This window comes from Dermochelys coriacea, chromosome 1, assembly GCF_009764565.3.
Source record: "Dermochelys coriacea isolate rDerCor1 chromosome 1, rDerCor1.pri.v4, whole genome shotgun sequence".
Classification (NCBI taxonomy): Eukaryota; Metazoa; Chordata; order Testudines; family Dermochelyidae; genus Dermochelys; species Dermochelys coriacea.
The window spans coordinates 39,340,767-39,360,772 of NC_050068.2; the positions used below are offsets into that span (position 1 = coordinate 39,340,767).

At 42.8% G+C, this 20,006-nt stretch overlaps 1 protein-coding gene across 34 annotated transcripts in view; it reads left to right on the forward strand.

The window, feature by feature from the left end:
• Positions 1-20,006, forward strand: part of ZMYM2 (zinc finger MYM-type containing 2) — a 190,509-nt gene that overhangs the window by 96,542 nt on the left and 73,961 nt on the right. For all 34 annotated transcript variants that reach the window (XM_043504246.1, XM_043504261.1, XM_038420584.2 and 31 more), the window contains 2 exons: positions 8,570-8,686; positions 18,298-18,448. In XM_043504246.1, the coding sequence (XP_043360181.1) occupies positions 8,570-8,686; positions 18,298-18,448 (268 nt within the window). The remainder of the gene's footprint in view (positions 1-8,569; positions 8,687-18,297; positions 18,449-20,006) is intronic.

Consider the following 20,006-nt stretch of genomic DNA (forward strand, 5'->3'; position numbering starts at 1 on the left):
GCACTAAAACTAAAAAATAGCCTATCTCGGGCCACAGGCAACTTTGACATAATGAAAAGTACAATTTCATAAAGAATAAAACTCAGAACCTAAAAATCTGAAAATAACCAATACAAAATATATCCCAGCAATACGTGGGTACACCCACCAATATCAGTCCTCACCACATCCTTCCCCCCAAAAAAGCATGTGTACAAAGATGAGCCCTGCAGCGTGCACTGAAGGATAACAAATTCTGGGTCTTTCAGACCAAGTGGGGGAAGTGAATTCCAAGGTTGAGGGTCCTTCATGTTTGAATACCTACCATATGGGGCTCCACTGACTGCAACTACAGCAATATGTCATGGAGGCAGAGGCTTTCTCTGAAACTGTTACATCCTGTGCCATTGAGGACTTGCAGATGAAAATGAGCTACTTAAACTGCACCCAGAAAACAAATAGGTTGCCAATGCACATCCCAGAGCACTGACACCCTGTTTTTCTGGTGGGATATGCTACTTACCAAATGGACTGTCACGTTCCTCACAAGCTTCAATTTCTGGTTTGATTTAAGGTGTAGCCTCCATATAGACTGCACTGCTGTAGTTAAATCTTCAGGTGAGAAAGGTATGAATGACAATAGCCTTGTCTGCATCTGAAATAAATTGTTGCAATCTCCAGATTAAACAAAAATGGAATAAAGTCTTCTTAATACTGTTGCTATATGATTGTCCAACAGTGACTGGGGATCCAGCAGTACCCCCAAATGGCTTCCCATATGTTATTAAAATTTGCACATTTATGGGAGCAGATGTATCCTCCCTCCTCCCCCCCTCCCCCCATTTTCTGGTTGCTTCTCACAAATCTACCAGCATCACATCAATCTTCTCTAGATTGATCTTCAGCCAGATAGCCTTCATCTGTGCCCCAGTCTTTATCAAACATCTGGTAAGGCATCCAACCGCACAGTCTAGATTGGATGAAATAACAAAATAGAGCTGGGTGTCGTGTAGGGCAAGTGTGAAAAATCAGGACGCGGGTGGGGGGTAATAGGTGCCTATATAAGAAAAAGCCTCCAAAATTGGGACTGTCCCTATAACATCGGGACATCTGGTCCCCCTAGTGTCGTCAGCATATTGAAAAACTATAACCCATGCCTCTTGCTAACCCTCCCAGCAGTCATGTATATTTGTCATTCCCACCTACTCCCTTTGTTCATTATGGAATCCTGTAGAATTCTACATGTGAGTGCTCTTGAGGCTGAAAAGCAGTGTGGTATCTCTTGAGAGAGAAAGCTATTAAAGGACAATCCTGTCTGCTCCTGCTTGGTCTTGCAGACCAGATAGTGTTTCATCCATGATACTGAAAGCAGCTGATAGATCTACAAATGTTGGCATGGCTACTGACTGTTCCTCTTTCATAGGAGATCAGCCAGCGCTACTATTACAGTGTCTGTGCTATACTAGGTCTGTGCCCAGCCCAGGTTAACGTGGACTAAAATGATCTGAGGCATCCACAAATTGTCTTGGTGCAATCTTTTAAATACTTTTAACCAGAGATGGAAGGTCAGATACTTAGAGGTAGTTGGCTAAATCGTCCACTTCAGGTGATGACTTACAGTAACTCCTCACTTAATGTTGAAGTTATGTTCCTGAAAAATGTGACTTTAAGTGAAATGATGTTAAGCTAATCCAATTTCCCTATAAGAATGAATGTTAATGGGAGGGGGGGTTAGGTCCCAGGGCAATTTTTTTGCCATACAGGACAGTACTGTAGTTGGGAGGTGTCCCCGCCTTACCACACACAGGCACCGCCCGCTGGCACTGGAGACAGTGAGGCAGGCAAGGAGGCTGAAGGTGCTGTAGGCTAGGAGAAGCACATTGCGCAGCAGCAGCTGCAGCTTCCCCTACTCTGCAAGCACCAGGGTCGGGGGGCTTAAGCCTCGGTCCGTCCACTCCACCCCTTTCCCCCAAGTTCCCACCCTTCACCCGCTTCTTCTTCCCTCTCTGCCCCTTTACTCCTTTCACCCTGTCCTCGCTCCTGCCTCCTGCCCGCGGCAATCAGCTGGCTTGTGGCGTTCAGGAGGGAGGAGTGAGGACACTGCGTGCAGGCTCCCCCTCCCTCCTGAACGCTGCAAGTCAGCTGATTGCTGTGGGCAGGAGGCAGGGGAGGGAGTGGGGAGGCGCACCAGGTCCTTGCTTTTCCCCTCTCTCTCCTGCCTGTGACAGTCGGCTGGCTTGCGGCATTCAGGGGCAAGGAGGGAGGGGAGAGGAGTGAGGACTCGATGCGCAGCCTTCCCCCTCTTGCTCATGGCAATCAGCTGGTTTGCGGCGTTCGGGAGGGAGGGGGAGCCTGTGCACAGAGTCCTCACTCCCCCCCCCCCCCCCGAACGCCACAAGCCAGCTGATTGCCGCGGGCAGTAGGTGGGTCGTGGAGAGGGAAGGCGCTGATCTGCGGGGTCTGCTGGCACGCGGGAGGCATTGTGGCGTGGTGTACGGGAGCTGATGGGGGGTTCCCAGCTGCGGACGAAGCAGGCAGCCAAATGACATTATAGCGAAGCATTGCACAACTTTAAATGGAGCATGCTCTGTAATTAAGCAGGGATGCAAGATTGAAACAACATTAAGCGAGAGGATGTTAAGTGGGGAGTTATTGTACTTAATAGAAGCCAACTCCTCTGAAGGAAGAGTTGATATCGATCAACAGTTCACCCATGTTCCACTCTTCGGGGTTTATTCAGAGAGGAAGGACAGAGATCTGAAGCACAGGTTGTGGCATGAAGTATTCCTGGCATCTCTAATACCAGAGTGAACTACATGGCACTGAACTGAAGAAGAGGAAACCAGTTTTTTTCGCCCTCTTCAGTCAAGATGTTTCCTTTCATCTATGGAAAAAGACCATTAATTCTGAATCTGCTTGATTTTATTCACAAAATATGAGATTCCCTCACAAAAGTGAGGGACACTCAGCCACCAATGCATGTGCAATGCTTCAAGCAATGGATGATGGATTTACGTATTTAATGAACCATGTAAGCAGCAGTACTACAAATCATGTGATGGATTAAATAATTGACTTAATACAATACTTCGAATTTTCTGTTTTGCTAATGTAAATTTAGCTTCACCTTTTGACCATCTCAACAGTAATAGGTAATAATGTGCCTAGTAGTGTACCTGTTTTTTTCTTTAATAGTCCTTTTTAAGTGAATCCTCTCAAAGTGGGATTTACTCAGTTAAAATTAGTTAGTATTAACTATTATCCAACAATTTGTCATCCAGCCACTCTGTATGGTTTGCTTTTAATCATAAAGGGCTGAAAGTTTTGCAGAAAGGAGTGAACATAGGGTTCCACAAGTGATTTTTATTTCTACTGGTCATGGGTGGTGCTGCACCGTTAAGAGAGAAAATGCAAGGTGATACTTTGATCAAATCCCTTTGATCCACAATCTTATTCTTTCACTCTACTCTTAAAGTAGGTTGCTATGTTTCCCACTCTGATAATACATCTTCTCTTGAATAATCCTTTCATTTCCAAATAAAAATGACTTGGTAACACATTAAAAGCATTTGAACAGTTCACTTGAGGTATATGCTAGTACATAAATACTGTTCTCCTTTCCTTGAGCGGTTGAGTGTAAGCATTCGTCTTTGTGACTGAGAGAAGACCAGTCATGTTTACCTAAGGCGGCTGTTCCATAGGTTGTTGCTGGTGAAACACTATGAAAGAATGTCTGAGGCCTTTCCATATATCCTAAACATACTAATCATATTAATGTCTCCATCCAACATTGTGCTGCCATTAAGTCTACTGGGACAACTGAAGATTTTTTTGTTTGTCTGATCTTGAGATTTAAGGAAACTGAGGTTGGAAATTCCTTCTCTATGAAGATGCGGTGCTGCAGTATGAGCTTGCCAGGTCATCTTGCCAGTAGCCTCAGTCCTGAATGGGAGCAAAGTGCCTTTCTTAAATAGTCTCATCTTTCGTCAGGTCTCGACATCTGTTTTCTAGTGTGCCTAGAGAGTGCTGGATCTAGGGGATTTCAGACTTCTTTAAGTAGAATATCCTGCAACTTGTTGCCCATTTTGTTGGTGGCCAGGTAGTATGCTGTTCTCTCTCTTCCTCTGCCGTAGAATACGTGTGATGGGAGGGTGGCATGCTGATGGTGGAAATCCATGGTATGAGTCTGATAGTAGTGGAGAGAATATTTGATGGTCCTGTACTGAAGCTGTAATGGACGTAGGTTTTTTTTTCTTTCCCAGTGCTGTAATGAGTGGCGTAGCCAGGTAAAAAAACGGGCAGTGGAGATGAAAAAAGGCGCCACCCCCTGGTACTCACTCAGTGGCGCTCCTGGTCTTCAGCAGCTCTTCGTCGTCGGGTCCTTCACTCGATCCGGTCTTTGGCACTGAAGGACCCCCCACACCACCGCAATGCTGCCAAAGACCTGAGTGAGTGAGTACCGGGGGTGGTATCTTTTTTTTTATTATCTCCGCTCTCCGTGACCCGCTGCCAAAGACCCGGAGCGCCTCTGGGTGAGTAAAAAATTTAAAAGGTGCCAAGGACTTAAAAAGGCGCCACTTCTGCTCGGTGGGGGAGCAGCTGTTGCCCCCCCCCCCCAGCTACGCTACTGGCTGTAACATGGTTGAGGTTTGTTTGTGGATCAATCCTGGGTGGATGGATGACTGATAAACTAGCTCTTCTAAGGAACAGATGCATTTTATGCACTCTGATTTTTTTTTTTTTTCCGTTTACATTATTTCACTGATTGGAACAATTTGATTCTTTCTGGGTGGCTCATTTTAGCTTTGTCAAAACCAGAAAAACTTGGTGTGCTAACTATTGTTTGGACCTCCTAGAAGCCTTGTAACACATGCATCCATATGCAAAATTGCTATTGCAATTTGAACTGCCCTTGCTCAGAGCAACTCTAACTTCCATGTTGTTCAGCACGTTGTCATGTTCCACCAGTTGCAGTGCCAGTGTAGAATGTAAGCGCTGGGCTTAGCAATTGCATTAGTGCTTCAGTTCTCCCAGTGCAATCCCAGAGTGTTCCTGTTCCACTCTAGTGATAGTCTGACAGCTCAGAGCACTGGCTCTGTCACCTGTTTTAAGTTGCTTGGATGGAAGCCTGATTGTGGTCTCTGATGGTCTCATCTGTGCCTGGCACTTCCTATGTCCTCTGTATTCAGGGAAAGCCCTTGAGCAGCTGCAACGAAACATGACCATTCTTGGCTCAGATGACAGCTCAACAAAGAAGGGAACAAATGTGTAATTTAAAATACAACTTTAATAAAAATATTAATAAAAATAACATAAAGGTGCCTGGAAATTTTTTTTAATGGGCTTGTGCCCTTCTTTTGCTGCTTTATTTATTTATTCTAAGTGTAGTATATACTATGTGATAGATGCTTTCCAGACATTCAAGAAGGAGGTTCTCTTTGAGCAGCTTGCAATGTAAGGATAGACAGAGTTAGGGGAGAAAAACAACAATCAATCAATTGTAAACTCGATCAATTGTAAACACGTGGCAGAAGTTAACCTTAAAGAAGAAGAAAATTATGAATGGGGTAGATGTCTTATAGATGAGCTCAAGTGAGGTATTATAAATGGCCAGAAGGATTATTTTGATATTTTAAAAAATTCTTCTTTCCTTGTTTTTTATTTTAGAAATATTAGGAATGTAAATTCTGGTCTTCCCTGGCAATTTCTGGCAGACCTCTGTGGTGCTTGTTATGAGCTGTATTTTAATTGAAGGTGTGTGTATATTAAATCTCATAAACTACTATTTCCATTATTATCTAAAATATTAGTCATTAAACTTAAAATATTAAAACTAATTTTGAATTTTCTGACTAAAAATCTCCTCTATTCTCAGCTCTTTAATTTTCACTTTTGTCATGTAACCGTTTTGCTACTTGTCCAGTCATTAGTCTTCCAGCCTAGTCAGGACCTGAATTTCTAATATATAAAGAAGAGCAGGGGAACATTAAATAAAATCCTTTCAGGACTTTTATATATCAAAAAAAGCCACATAACCAGTTTTTTAGATCACCTTTAACATTAAAAAAAAATTTCTTTGCCCTCCCTTTTTAGTGATTGTCATTTTTGTTTAAAAAAAAATCATTAGTCATGGGGACACACCATTTCTAATGACAGGTTTCAGAGTAGCAGCCTGTAGTTAGTCTGTATTCACAAAAAGAAAAGGAGTACTTGTGGCACCTTAGAGACTAACAAATTTATTTGAGCATAAGCTTTCGTGAGCTACAGCTCACTTCATCCGATGAAGCTTATGCTCAAATAAATTTGTTAGTCTCTAAGGTGCCACAAGTACTCGTTTTCTTTTTACCATTTCTAATGTACTTTATTGCCTAGGGGTTGTCACAAGTGCCTGTCAACTGTTTCAGCAACATCTCCCATATTCCAAAGCTCTGATAAAAAGGAACCACCTCCCTCTGCATGTTGCTTTAGTACCTGCTCATTTCCAACACAGTGCAACTCCCTAGAGCCTCCTCTGCACTTAGTGGGGGAGTGAATAGTGGGGAGAGGAACAGAATCGGGAGTTGAAGGACCCAGAGAGAGATCTTTTCTCTAGGCTCAGACTACTCCTTCCTCGATCCTGGAGAGAAACATGCAAGAGAGGATTTTCAGTAATAAGACGAAGGAAAAAAATCAACAGAACAAGGAAACTTCAACTTCAACTTAAACAAAATCATACTATTTTACTCCTTGAGCACCAACACCCAAAGGCATTATTGCTTATCAGAATAAACTGTGGTCACCAGTCCAGTAATATGTACTGGGGGAGCTGCTGACTTTGTCCTGGCATCTGCAAGTATGAGGATGTAGCAAGTTGTAGATCCTACTCTTCATAGCACTTGCACAACTCCCAGTACAGAATAGAACTATTTAAAGCAGGCAACAGAACAAGCCAAAATGTGATCAAGTTTAAATAAAACTATTAGATAATACTGCAAAGATCCGTGCAGGACATAATGTGACAGGTGTGAAGATTCAGAGGCCCTGAGATGCTTGCATGGAGTACTGTTTGTGGACATTGCACTGGGTTCAAGTTATAATGATGTTGTCTGAAGAAACAACAGGTGATCTTTTCTGTTTGAGGTTAGGCCAGTTTTACTCTGAGGTCTCACCTACATTAGTGCACCAAAATGAAAACTCATGCAAACTCCTGATGATGCACTTGTGTAAAGTTGGATTTTGCACCAATCCAGTGTATGTTGGTTTGTTACTTGATGTGCCATTTTTATGCCAGTGAAGCACATTTGTGAACTCGAAATTTCAAGGAGAGCTGTCCTGAGAAATGTATGTTAAACCCTCGACTGGCATGACTTTTTTGAAATCTGCTTGAGCAGTGGTAATGAGTCCATTATTGTTTGAGGTTAAAGCTTATCCCAAACTTTGATTAGTTCCCTACTTTTTTTTTTTTTTTTTAAGTTTCAAACTTGTTTTTGTCCTGTTTATAATCTTTCCCTATTGGGAAAGGCTATTAAGAAGGTGGGTGTGGGGAAGCTAGTGGTATCTCAGATTTCTTCAGATTTCTGTGATCACCTTTGATTGAGACTCTGGCATGACCACAGCACAGAGAATATGCCAGTCTAGTCGGTTGTTGATTTAGTGATGTGCAAAGGCTGATGTCCAGAATGGGTCTGTAAGACCAATGGAAAGCTTCTGGTGTAGAACGGAGTTTTTCATCTAAATGGTATTTACTGCAGGGTATATTTTACATCCGTTCTTCAGCTGTGATGTTGGCTTCCTGTACACTTCCAAATGCAATACAAAATGTCTCCTTTAATCTAAAAGCCCTAAATGGCGTGAGATCTGGTTACCTGAGCGAGTGCTTCTTCTTGCCATGGCAGTTGAGTCCATTGGGACACAGCGTGTATTCCTAGATTTTTCTGGAAACTGGGTGCAGGGTATTCTCGGTAGATGGCCCTCCACTCTGACATTTGTTTCCTCATCTGAGCTGCTAGAATCCAAGTTTGACCATTTAAGACACAATATATGGCTTCTCCATTCTCAGACTTTTGCCTGAGGGCAGGGTAGTGTTAATCTGCCTTGTTTTTTTGGGGGGGGGGTTCTTTATAAATATTGCTTTGTCTAGTTCCTTTCATACAAAACCTCTGATAGAAATGATAGTTTGATAGTTCTAGATGGGAATTGTTTATTTCAAGCTACATGACTGATTAATTGTGTCAGCTGATCAGTTTTATGCATACACATAAGGAGAAGCCTAAAGAGGTCCTTAACATTGAGTACAGTAGATGGGAATGTAGGAGAAACAAGACTGAAGATCATAGGTGAAACAAATGGATTATAACAAGACCAAGAGTAGGAGATTGTGAAGATGAGGGAAAAGACCTGTAAGCAATTGAGAGAGTTGGGGAGAATTAATCAGAAGTGGAAAGAGTTATCTATTGTGCCTTCTACAAGGAAAGCTCCTGAATTCAATAATATAAAAACCTATATTGTCATTAACAGTGTAACTTTAATGAAACATATTTTAATTAAGAAAAATGTAAATTTGTAGAACACAGTTTCTATAGTGATGTGTGTATGTTTTTATATTTTTCAGACTCTTAGTGTGCAGTCTTCAACCAATGGTCAGTTTGTGTCTCCAAGTGACATTCAGCTGAAATGCAATTATTGCAAAAGTTCTTTTTGTTCAAAGCCAGAAGTACTGGAGTGGGAGGTAAGTTCCTTGATAGTACTGAAGCAGAAGTAGGGAGTGGTTACATGTACTTGCCAAATAGGTTTAAAAACCCCTTCATAAGTAACCTATATATGTTTAAATGTGTACCTCTTAATAGTGGGGTAGTCCTTAAAGTTTGAGTAACTTTTCTTTTTAATGTTTTAATTGGCAAAAATTGGGCATTAATAATGTTAAACCTATAATTAAATTTGTGTTTTACTGATAGAATCAAAAGGTTTTGCGAGAGTGTGTGCACGCGCATGTAGATGTACTCAAGTACCCTATTATATATAGCAAAAAGGATCTAGAATTTAAAGTAAAAGGTAGTTTCTTTTCTTACCTCAGCTGTAGAGGTTGAAGCCTGCTTCTTCTTTGAGTAGTTGCAGGCATGTATTCCACTCAGGTGTGTGTGTACCAGTGCTGGAGAACTTTGCTTAGTAATATCAATTGTGTGGTGCACGCTGCTTTTGGCCTCTTGTAGCTTCTAGGGCTTTTTAAAGGTGGTGCTGCCCTAACCCTCCTCAGTTCCTTGTCACCACCCACGGCTTGAGTTAGAGCATTTCATGAGGTATTTACCTCATATATTGTTGTCTGAGAGTTTTCTCTGGTTTTTTTTAATATGTAATTACAGTTAGTAGTAGACCCCTAGTGTTAGATTAGTTAAATAGTTGGTTTTTGCCTGGTGCAATGCCTTCACAAGGTTTCCAGCACTGTTCCTTCTATGAAGTAGTTATCTGCAGTAGCAGTCCCTATTAACAGTGCGAATTGTGCCTCGGAGAGGGACATATTAAGGAGAAGTGTTCCATTTGCAAGCACTCCATCAGTTTTAGGCAAGCAGTCAAATTGGCTTTCCTGTGGAGGTCAACATACCAGTCGTCAACTTCCATACCACTTCCCTGCCATTTAGGGACAGATTTGTTCCTTTTCTACAGTGTTCAGGAAACAATAATCACAGATGTATGGATTCTAAGCATGGTAGGATTGGGTTATGCCATCCAATTCCTGTCTGTCCCCCCGTCACACACCCCAACTTTGTCCCTTTTCAGGGAACCCTCTCATCAGTCAGTGCTTCTACAGCAAATGGAGATTCTGCACTTTGGGAGCTGTAAAGGAAGTTCCCATTCAACATTGGGGAAAGGGATTCTACTCCCATTATTTTCTGATCCCCAAACCCCATGAAGGGATGAGACATATTCTGGACCTCTGAGGTCTCAGCAAGTACATCAAAAATATGAGATTTCGTATAGTAATCTTAGCTACAGTTCTCTCGACATTAGAGCAGAATGTCTGGTTTGCTGCCCTCAATCTTCTGGATGCCTACTTCCATGTGAAGATTTTCGTAAGTCATAGAAAGTTTCTGATATTCATAATGGTAGGCCAACATTATCAGTAACACAGTACTCCCCTTTGGCCTGTCAGGAGGATGGGAATTCATGTCTTCCAGGACCTGGACGATAGGCTAGTGAGGGACAAGTCCAAAGACCAAGTCCTCTGTCTCATTGAGTTAATGTTGGATCTCTTAGTCTGGCTGGGGCTGATTTTGAACAAAGGAAAGTCAAAATTCAACAAAAAAATCAAGTTAAGGGGGCCCAATAGGTTCTACGAGTTGGAAGCCTTTTCTCCTGCATGAATGATACTGAAAAATTCATTGCCTGTGTTTGTACCTCCAATCTCACCTTTCAGCTTCAGGCCATGTGGCTGCAGGCACTTGCGTAATCCAGTGTGTTACGTTGTGCCTTTTGTTGTCTTCAGTCATACTTGAATTTGGTCTGTTCGAGTGCCAGTGGTGATTCTGAAGTCTTTACAGTGGTGGGGAGATCAGAGCAATGTATGTAAAAGTGTTCCCTTCGCCTGTCCTCCAGTGACCAGGACTGTAGTTACTGATGCCTCCATAACAGGTTGGAGGATGCATTTAGGGACATTGAAAGTACAGGGATGTATTAACTGAACAGGAAGCTTCCCTTCATGTCGGTTTCCTGGAGCTTTGAGCGATTGACAATGCGTGCCTGGCCTTTTGGGACTAGATCAAGGGTGTGCAGCGATTCACATACTTAATGACAATAACACTACAATGTACTATGTGAATAGGCAGGGAGGAGTCGACTCCAACCAGCTCTGTCAGGAAGCCATGATGTTTTGGCATTTTTGCATCGAGGAAGACATCATACATCATTCCCACAGTTGCAAACTTATCAGGTTCACAGAATCGGTTGGTCAATCATTTCTGCAGGAATTTTTCCCAAAATCACCAATGGTCTGTGAAGGGCCATATGCTGAGATCCACTTTCAGAGAATAGGGCATTCAGACAGTTGCCCTGTTTGCGATGAAAGACACCAAGAAATGCAGTAAATTTTGCATGTGGGGGGGGAAGGTGTTCCTCAGTCTGGCTCATGAACCAGTGCCTTCCATTTGAATTGGGTATTGGCCCTGATGTATGCACTCCCCCAGATCCCACTTGTCCCTCATGTTGTTCTCAAACTGAAGTTGGATCATGTCAGAGTGATACTCATTGCACTAGTTTGGCTGAGACAGTGCTGGTTTTCTAACCTTCACAGTCTGTCGGTTCGACCTCCCAGATCTCTCCCCTTCATTCCTTACCCACTGACACAACACTGTGGTCAGATATGGTATCAAGCACCAAGCAGTCTGCACCTAATCGCGTGGGTACTGCATGATTAGATGAGGAGGAAGAACAATGTTCTCAAGCAGTGCAGCAAGTCCTACTTTGTAGGAGAAATTCTTCTACTAGGTTTACCTAATTTGGTCATTGGCTTGGGGAATTCAACTGATGCTAGCACATATTCAAGAAGTTTTGGATTACCTGTTACAACTTAGGTCCTCAGATCTCTCTCTCAGCTCAAGCTCAGCACTTTATGCTCTGATACAAGGGAAGTTGGGATTTTCCAAGTCCGTGATAGCTATCTTTCTAAAAGGTGGTATCCTCGTCTTTCCACCTGTAGAAGAAATGATTCCCTTGTGGGACTTGAGTACTATACTGGCTTCCCTCATGGGTCCTCCATTTTGAGCCACTAGCAACTTGCTCTGTCTCCCCTTTGCCAAAAAAAAAAAAAGCAATAAAAATAAAAAGCTATAATTTCTGAGGAGAGTTAATGAACTGCAAGCCTTAATAGTAGAACCTCTGATTCCAAAAGTGGTGTCACAGTTTCACCAAGCCTCACTCAGATGTGAATGAACAGCATCTTCATTCTTTGGATACGAGATGAACATTGGTATTACATCATTTAAGGCATCATCTCAGCTTTTTGTCTCTTCTGCAGATCTGATGAAGGGTCAAAAGGTTTCCACATAATGAAATTACTTTCTGCATTATGACAGCAAATGGTATTGCTCAGACCACATCTCCTTGGAGACTGGTGGCTCATTTGATGAGGGTCCAAGTGACGTTGGTCACATTTCTCAATAATGTGTTTTCTTCAAGTGCTAGTCTCTCTATGTACTCCAAATATGGGTACACATATGCACCATGCACCTGAGTCTGGAAGTTTTTCTAAGCAGTGTCCATTGACCCACACATGCACAGTATCTTCCCTTATGCTCTCACCTGATGGTATAAGGGGTGGTGCAGGTCAACACCACTCCAGTTCCCTCTTATCGCCACATGGCCTGAGTCAGAACCCTGTTCCCCTTTGCTCTTGTAATTTTTAGAAGAGTTACTGTATATATTTGCTATAAATAGTTATTCTATAGTTTAGAAATCTTAGTTGTACAATGGCCACATGCACATATGAAATTTTTTGTCAGGCTCCACTTCTGTTGCCTACAAGCCTGGGTCCACTCAACCTATCAGGCAATCAGGGACCACATTGACTCCTGAGTCAGTGTTCCCTCAGAAGTTCTTGCCTTTCTTGGTTGGTGGTCCAACCCAGCCAAGGTCATGGTAGGGATCTCTTTCAGCTCTCCCATACCAAGGGCCTCCCTTACAGGATGGGGTACTCACCTGGAGTGCCATGCAGCTGAGGGGATGTGGACACCATTGGAAACTAAGCTGCATATAAACTTGCTGGAACTCAGAACAGTCCACCTAGCCTGCAAGGCCTTCCTTCCCCTCATACATTCCCTCTGCTTGCAAGTCCTATCGGACAATATCACCATGATGGTATATATAAACTAACAGGGAGGAGCGAGATCTTGTCCCCCTCCTACTTTGAGGTAGTCATACTGTGCCACTGGTGTGTCAGGAATCAGGTTACCATACAGGCTGCATACCTCCCAACTGCTCAGAACTCCCTAGCGGACAGACTAAGCAGAAGTCTCTACATAGATCATGAATGGGAAATACACTACATAGGTCTGACCAGCATCTTTGCGCAGTAGGGTACTCCCCTATAGGACCTGTTTGCATCCCAGATGAACAGAAAGATGCCCAAATAGTGCTCCAGTGTGGCCATATGCAGTGACTCATAGGGCGACGCTCTCCTGCTTCCCTGGATGGGTAGCCTCTGATATGCCTTTTCCCCCATTCCTCTCGGACCATATGTTCTCCGGAAGATTTGTCAAGATGCAGCCACCATTCGCCTCCTAATGCCCTATTGGCCAAGACAGTTGTGTCCACACACCCGCCCATCAGGATCAGCCCATTTCAGGTTCTCCTGACACAAGACCATGGGAGGCTCAGGTTTCCCATCCCAAGCTCACTCCACCTCAGAGCTTGGTGTTTGGATGGGTGTCGGACATAGTAAGCTCATACTCTGCCTCAGTCCAGGTAGTCCGTAACCAAAGCAGGAAAGAGTATCAAGAAGATACTACCAAGCTAAATGATGCCCCTTTTCCTCTTGGGTGTGCCACTACCATTCTCTCACCTGATTATAATCATTCTGATTATCCTTGACTATTTCCTCACCCTAAAAACGTGAGGTTTGTCCCTTGGTTCGCTTCGTGTACACGTACCAACAGTTAGCACCTTCTTTCCCCTGATGTAGGGATGCTCTATCTTCGTGCACCTGATGACGGTACTCTTCATGAAAGGCTTGAACAGAAACTTCCCACCCATCATCAAGTCCAGGCTTCAGTGGGACCTTAACCTCATCCTGTCAGTTCTCCCAGGGCCACCCTTCAGACCTATGGCAACCTGTGCCATGACCTACCTTACCATGAAAGTGGCATTCTTAGTAGCCATCAATTTGGCCAGGAGAGTCAGTGAGCCATCAGCCATGATGGCAGACCCTCCTTATGCAGTATTCCACAAGAAGGTCTCCCTTTGACTACATCCCAAATTCTTCCCCAGGGTTGTGTCCAAATTTCATGTCAACCAATCAGTTCACTTACCTGTATATTTTCTAAAACTTCATCCCTCTCCTGGGGACAAGACGCTGTACTCCCTTGAGGTCAGACACACCCTGGAATTCTACCTGCAAAGAACTAAGCCCATTAGAAAGTCTCTGAGACTTTGTCGCAATAGCAGAAAGATCATGGGGCCAAGCCGTATCCTTCCAGAGAATTTCTAAGTGAGTTTCAGGATGTATAATATAATGTTATAAGATGGCAAACCTTCCCTCTCCCGGGGGTGTTACAGCTCAGTCAATGCAAGCCCAAGGAGCCTCCACGGCATCCTTATTAGATGTCCCAATGCAGGAGATCTGCAAAGCTGCAACTTGGTGATCTCTCCTCACATTTACAGCACACTATGCCCTGACTCAAATGACAGCTGCGGATGCAGCAATAGGAAGGGCTGTATTACAAACAGCTCTGCTACCAGCATCTGGTTTCAGAGTAGCAGCTGTGTTAGTGTGTACACGCAAAAAGAAAAGGAGTATTTGTGGTACCTTAGAGACTAACAAATTTATTTGAGCATAAGCTTTCGTGAGCTACAGCTCACTTCATCGGATGCATGTAGTGGAAAATACAGTGGGGAGATTTTATATAGAGAGAGAACATAAAACAATGGGTGTTACCATACAGACTGTAACAAGAGTGATCACGTAAGGTGAGCTATTACCAGCAGGGGGAGGGGAGGGGACCTTTTGTAGTGATAATCAAGGTGGGCCATTTCCAGCAGTTGACAAGAACATGTGTGGGAGAGGGGGGGAAATAAACATGGGGAAATAGTTTTACTTTTTGTAATGACCCATCCACTCCCAGTCTTTATTCAAGCCTAAATTAATTGTATCCAGTTTGCAAATTAATTCCAATTCAGCAGTCTCTTGTTGGAGTCTGTTTTTGAAGTTTTTTTGTTGAAGAATTGCCACTTTTAGGTCTGTAATGGAGCGACCAAAGAGATTGACGTGTTCTCCGACTGATTTTTGAATGTTATAATTCTTGACGTCTGATTTGTGTCCATTTATTCTTTTATATAGAGACTGTCCAGTTTGGCCAATGTACATGGCAGAGGGGCATTGCTGGCACATGATGGCATATATCATATTGGTAGATGTGCAGATGAACAAGCCTCTGATAGTGTGGCTGATGTGATTAGGCCCTATGATGGTGTCCCCTGAATACATATGTGGACACAGTTGGCAATGGGCTTTGTTGCAAGGATAGGTTCCTGGGTTAGTATTTTTGTTGTGTGGTGTGTGGTCGCTGGTGAGTATTTGCTTCAGGTTGGGGGGCTGTCTGTAAGTAAGGACTGGCCTGTCTCCCAAGATCTGTGAGAGTGATGGGTGGTCCTTCAGGATAGGTTGTAGATCCTTGATGATGCGTTGGAGAGGTTTTAGTTGGGGGCTGAAGGTGATGGCTAGTGGCGTTCTGTTATTTTCTTTGTTGGGCCTGTCCTGTAGTAGGTGACTTCTGGGTACTCTTCTGGCTCTGTCAATCTGTTTCTTCACTTCAGCAGATGGGTATTGTAGTTGTAAGAACGCTTGATAGAGATCTTGTAGGTGTTTGTCTCTGTCTCAGGAGTTGGAGCAAATGTGTTTGTAACGTAGAGCTTGGCTGTAAACAATGGATCGTGTGGTGTGGTCTGGATGAAAGCTGGAGGCATGTAGGTAAGCATAGCGGTCAGTAGGTTTCTGGTATAGGGTGGTGTTTATGTGACCATCTTTTATTAGCACCTTAGTGTCCAGGAAGTGGATCTCTTGTGTGGACTGGTCCAGGCTGAGGCTGATGGTGTGATGGAAATTGTTGAAATCATGGTGGAATTCCTCAAGGGCTTCTTTTCCATGGGTCCAGATGATGAAGATGTCATCAATGTAGCGCAAGTAGAGTAGGGGCATTAGGGGATGAGAGCTGAGGAAGCGTTGTTCTAAGTCAGCCATAAAAATGACTTAGAACAACGCTTCCTCAGCATTTGCTCCAACCCCTCAGACAGAGACAAACACCTACAAGATCTCTATCAAGCGTTCTTACAACTACAATACCCATCTGCTGAAGTGAAGAAACAGATTGACAGAGCCAGAAGAGTACCCAGAAGTCACCTACTACAGGACAGGCCCAACAAAGAAAATAACAGAACGCCACTAGCCATCACCTTCAGCCCCCAACTAAAATCTCTCCAACGCATCATCAAGGATCTACAACCTATCCTGAAGGACCACCCATCACTCTCACAGATCTTGGGAGACAGGCCAGTCCTTACCTACAGACAGCCCGCCAACCTGAAGCAAATACTCACCAGCGACCACACACCACACAACAAAAATACTAACCCAGGAACCTATCCTTGCAACAAAGCCCATTGCCAACTGTGTCCACATATGTATTCAGGGGACACCATCATAGGGCCTAATCACATCAGCCACACTATCAGAGACTTGTTCACCTGCATATCTACCAATGTGATATATGCCATCATGTGCCAGCAATGCCCCTCTGCCATGTACATTGGCGAGACTGGACAGTCTCTACGTAAAAGAATAAATGGACACAAATCAGACGTCAAGAATTATAACATTCAAAAACCAGTCAGGGAACATTTCAATCTCTTTGGTCACTCGATTACAGACCTAAAAGTGGCAATTCTTCAACAAAAAAGCTTCAAAAACAGACTCCAACGAGAGACTGCTGAATTGGAATTAATTTGTAAACTGGATACAATTAACTTAGGCTTGAATAAGACTAGGAGTGAATGGGTCATTACACAAAGCAAAACTATTTCCCCATGTGTGGGATACAGATAGGGACCACACATCTCGAAAAAGCTCCAGTTATAGTAACCTCATATTGGATATTTGTTGGGGTTCTAGCTTGTCTTCCATACATCCTTTTACCAAACACTACACTGCTAAAACTGCATCCTGATCAGATGCAAACGTTGGAAGGGCAGTTCTGTACTTGCTATTAAGAAGATTCCGAGCTCCATCTCTTTCCATTACTACTTGTGAGTCATCTTGCTGGAATACATGTCTGTAACCACTCAAAGAAAAAGTGGTTATCTACCTGTTCTGTAACTGTTGTTCTTTGAGATAAGGGTGCAGACGTTTATTCCATGATCCACCCACTTTCCTCTCTATACTGAAGTCTCCAGTCTTGGATTCCAGTGCAAAGGAACTGAGTGGGGTCAGAGTGGTGCCAACCTTAAATAGCCCTGGGTGGGCTATGAGGGGGACAGAGGGCATGTTTGCAGCCCAGATGGGTACTTCTAAGCAAATTGCTTCAGCGCACTGGCTGCACGCATATGAGTAGACCTCACGTCTGTATCCACATCTCAAAGAACAATAATTATAGTACAGGTAAGTCACAGTTCTCCATTTCCTGTTCAACTACTCTGCTTTAGAGATTATAGCTGATCTTAGACTATATTAAAATTTATTTGTAAATTGAAAAAGAGGAAAATAGCAAAAGGAAATAGCAAAAAAGAAAATAGCAAAAGGGACGTGATCGTTCCCCTCTATTCGACACTGGTGAGGCCTCATCTGGAGTACTGTGTCCAGTTTTGGGCCCCACACTACAAGAAGGATGTGGATAAATTGGAAAGAGTACAGCGAAGGGCAACAAAAATGATTAGGGGTCTAGAGCACATGACTTATGAGGAGAGGCTGAGGGAGCTGGGATTGTTTAGTCTGCAGAAGAGAAGAATGAGGGGGGATTTGATAGCTGCTTTCAACTACCTGAAAGGGGGTTTCAAAGAGGATGGCTCTAGACTGTTCTCAATGGTAGCAGATGACAGAACGAGGAGTAATGGTCTCAAGTTGCAATGGGGGAGGTTTAGATTGGATATTAGGAAAAACTTTTTCACTAAGAGGGTGGTGAAACACTGGAATGCGTTACCTAGGGAGGTGGTAGAATCTCCTTCCTTAGAGGTTTTTAAGGTCAGGCTTGACAAAGCCCTGGCTAGGATGATTTAACTGGGACTTGGTCCTGCTTTGAGCAGGGGGTTGGACTAGATGACCTTCTGGGGTCCCTTCCAACCCTGATATTCTATGATTCTATGATTCTATGAAATGCACTGTTTTTTAAAGTCCGCCAATATGTATTCTTTCCCAGTTGTCACTTTCTCCATGTGAAATACTTAATGACAAATAACTTGTGTAGCATTGTGTCAGTTTAATCAAAAGCTATTATCTCTATTGGTAGAGGTCACACTACCTTGTATATACTTGCATCTTTGCTCATGCCATATTTTTTTAAGCATTTGTGTATTAAAGGCAGATTCTTGTTTAAAAGTTGCTCTATACCAATCTTAATACTTTTTTAAACTTTATTTTATATTTAGAACAAAGTATTCCAGTTCTGCAGCAGAACTTGTTCTGATGATTATAAGAAACTGCACTGCATAGTTACATACTGTGAATACTGCCAAGAGGAGAAAACTCTGCACGAAATGGTGAATTTCTCTGGTATCAAAAGACCATTCTGTAGTGAAGGTATGTTTTTTTTTTTCTTTTTTTATGGTATTGATCTCATTTATTGTATTTTTACTGTAGTCTGTTTACCTTTGCTTTATGATGATTAAAGTTTTCACATTAAAATATGTATAAATATTAACTTATTCAGCAGTATTTGAGCTGGAACAGGGTCCCCCCCTCCTCCTGGTGAGTGGGTCTGTTGAAGCCCTCAGACACTCCCATGCATTCCATTCTGTTGAGTTTCTGCAATATCATTTCACGTTGAAGAAAACTGGGCCAAGACTTTTTTTAAAAGCCCTTCAGTGCTCTGCACTCTTCTCCAGAAGAGAGGTTCCTTTTGAGACCGGGGTGGCTATGCCTACACTCCTACACAGGGGCTGAACCAACTTTCTGTTTAGCAGGGTGAATAAAATATGATGATTTAAAAATAAATAAGTCGGTCTTTTTTTTTAAACTTAAATGCAAGTTCCTTTTTAAAAAATAAATTAATTTAAAACTAAATTTGAAATTACAACTTACGTTAAGGCCTAAAATTATTGTAATGCATTAACATTGTTTTAATTAAGTACAAAAAACAATATAAGCAATAGATGTATGCTGTTAAATTTTAAAGAAAGTGAAACCACTGAACTGATGGAAGTCACTGGCTATGTACCTGGAACCAGAATTTGTTGAAGTGCTAAATCTGCTTTTGACAGCAGTATTCTCTTCTGCAGATGCAAAGAGTATTTTCTTCCTTTCAGTTTATTCAACTAATTCAATTTGAGGACTCATTTATTCATAGTTGAGAAACCAATTGGGTATTGAAAAAGCAGGAAATCTTGTTTTCATCTTCCAGTCTGAGTAAAATACAGCTGTGAGAGGATGAGATCTACTTTTTATAAAATGTTGATGGACAGGTGGCCAGAAACAGTTAGTTCAGTTTGCTAACTATAGAGAATACTTTCTTTATTTAATAAGTCATTTGGTTTAGAATCATAGAATATCAGGGTTGGAAGAGACTTCAGGAGGTCATTTAGTCCAACCCCCTGCTCAAAGCAGGACCAATCCCCAACTAAATCATCCCAGCCAGGGGTTTGTGAAGCCTGACGCTAAAAACTTCCAAGGAAAGAGATTCCACCACCTCCCTAGGTAACGCATTCCAGTGTTTCACCACCCTCCTAGTGAAAAAGTTTTTCCTAATATCCAACCTAAACCTCCCCCCACTGCAACTTGAGACCATTACTCTTTGTTCTGTCATCTGGTACCACTGAGAACAGTCTAGATCCATTCTCTTTGGAACCCCCTTTCAGGTAGTTGAAAGCAGCTATCAAATCCCCTCTCATTCTTCTCTTCCTCAGACTAAACAATCCCAGCTCCCTCAGCCTCTCCTCATAAGTCATGTGCTCTAGACCCCTAATCATTTTTGTTGCCCTTCGTTGTACTCTTTCCAATTTATCCACATCCTTCCTGTAGTGTGGGGCCCAAAACTGGACACAGTACTCCAGATGAGGCCTCACCAGTGTCGAATAGAGGGGAACGATCACGTCCCTCGATCTGCTGGCAATGCCCCTACTTAGACATCCCAAAATGCCAT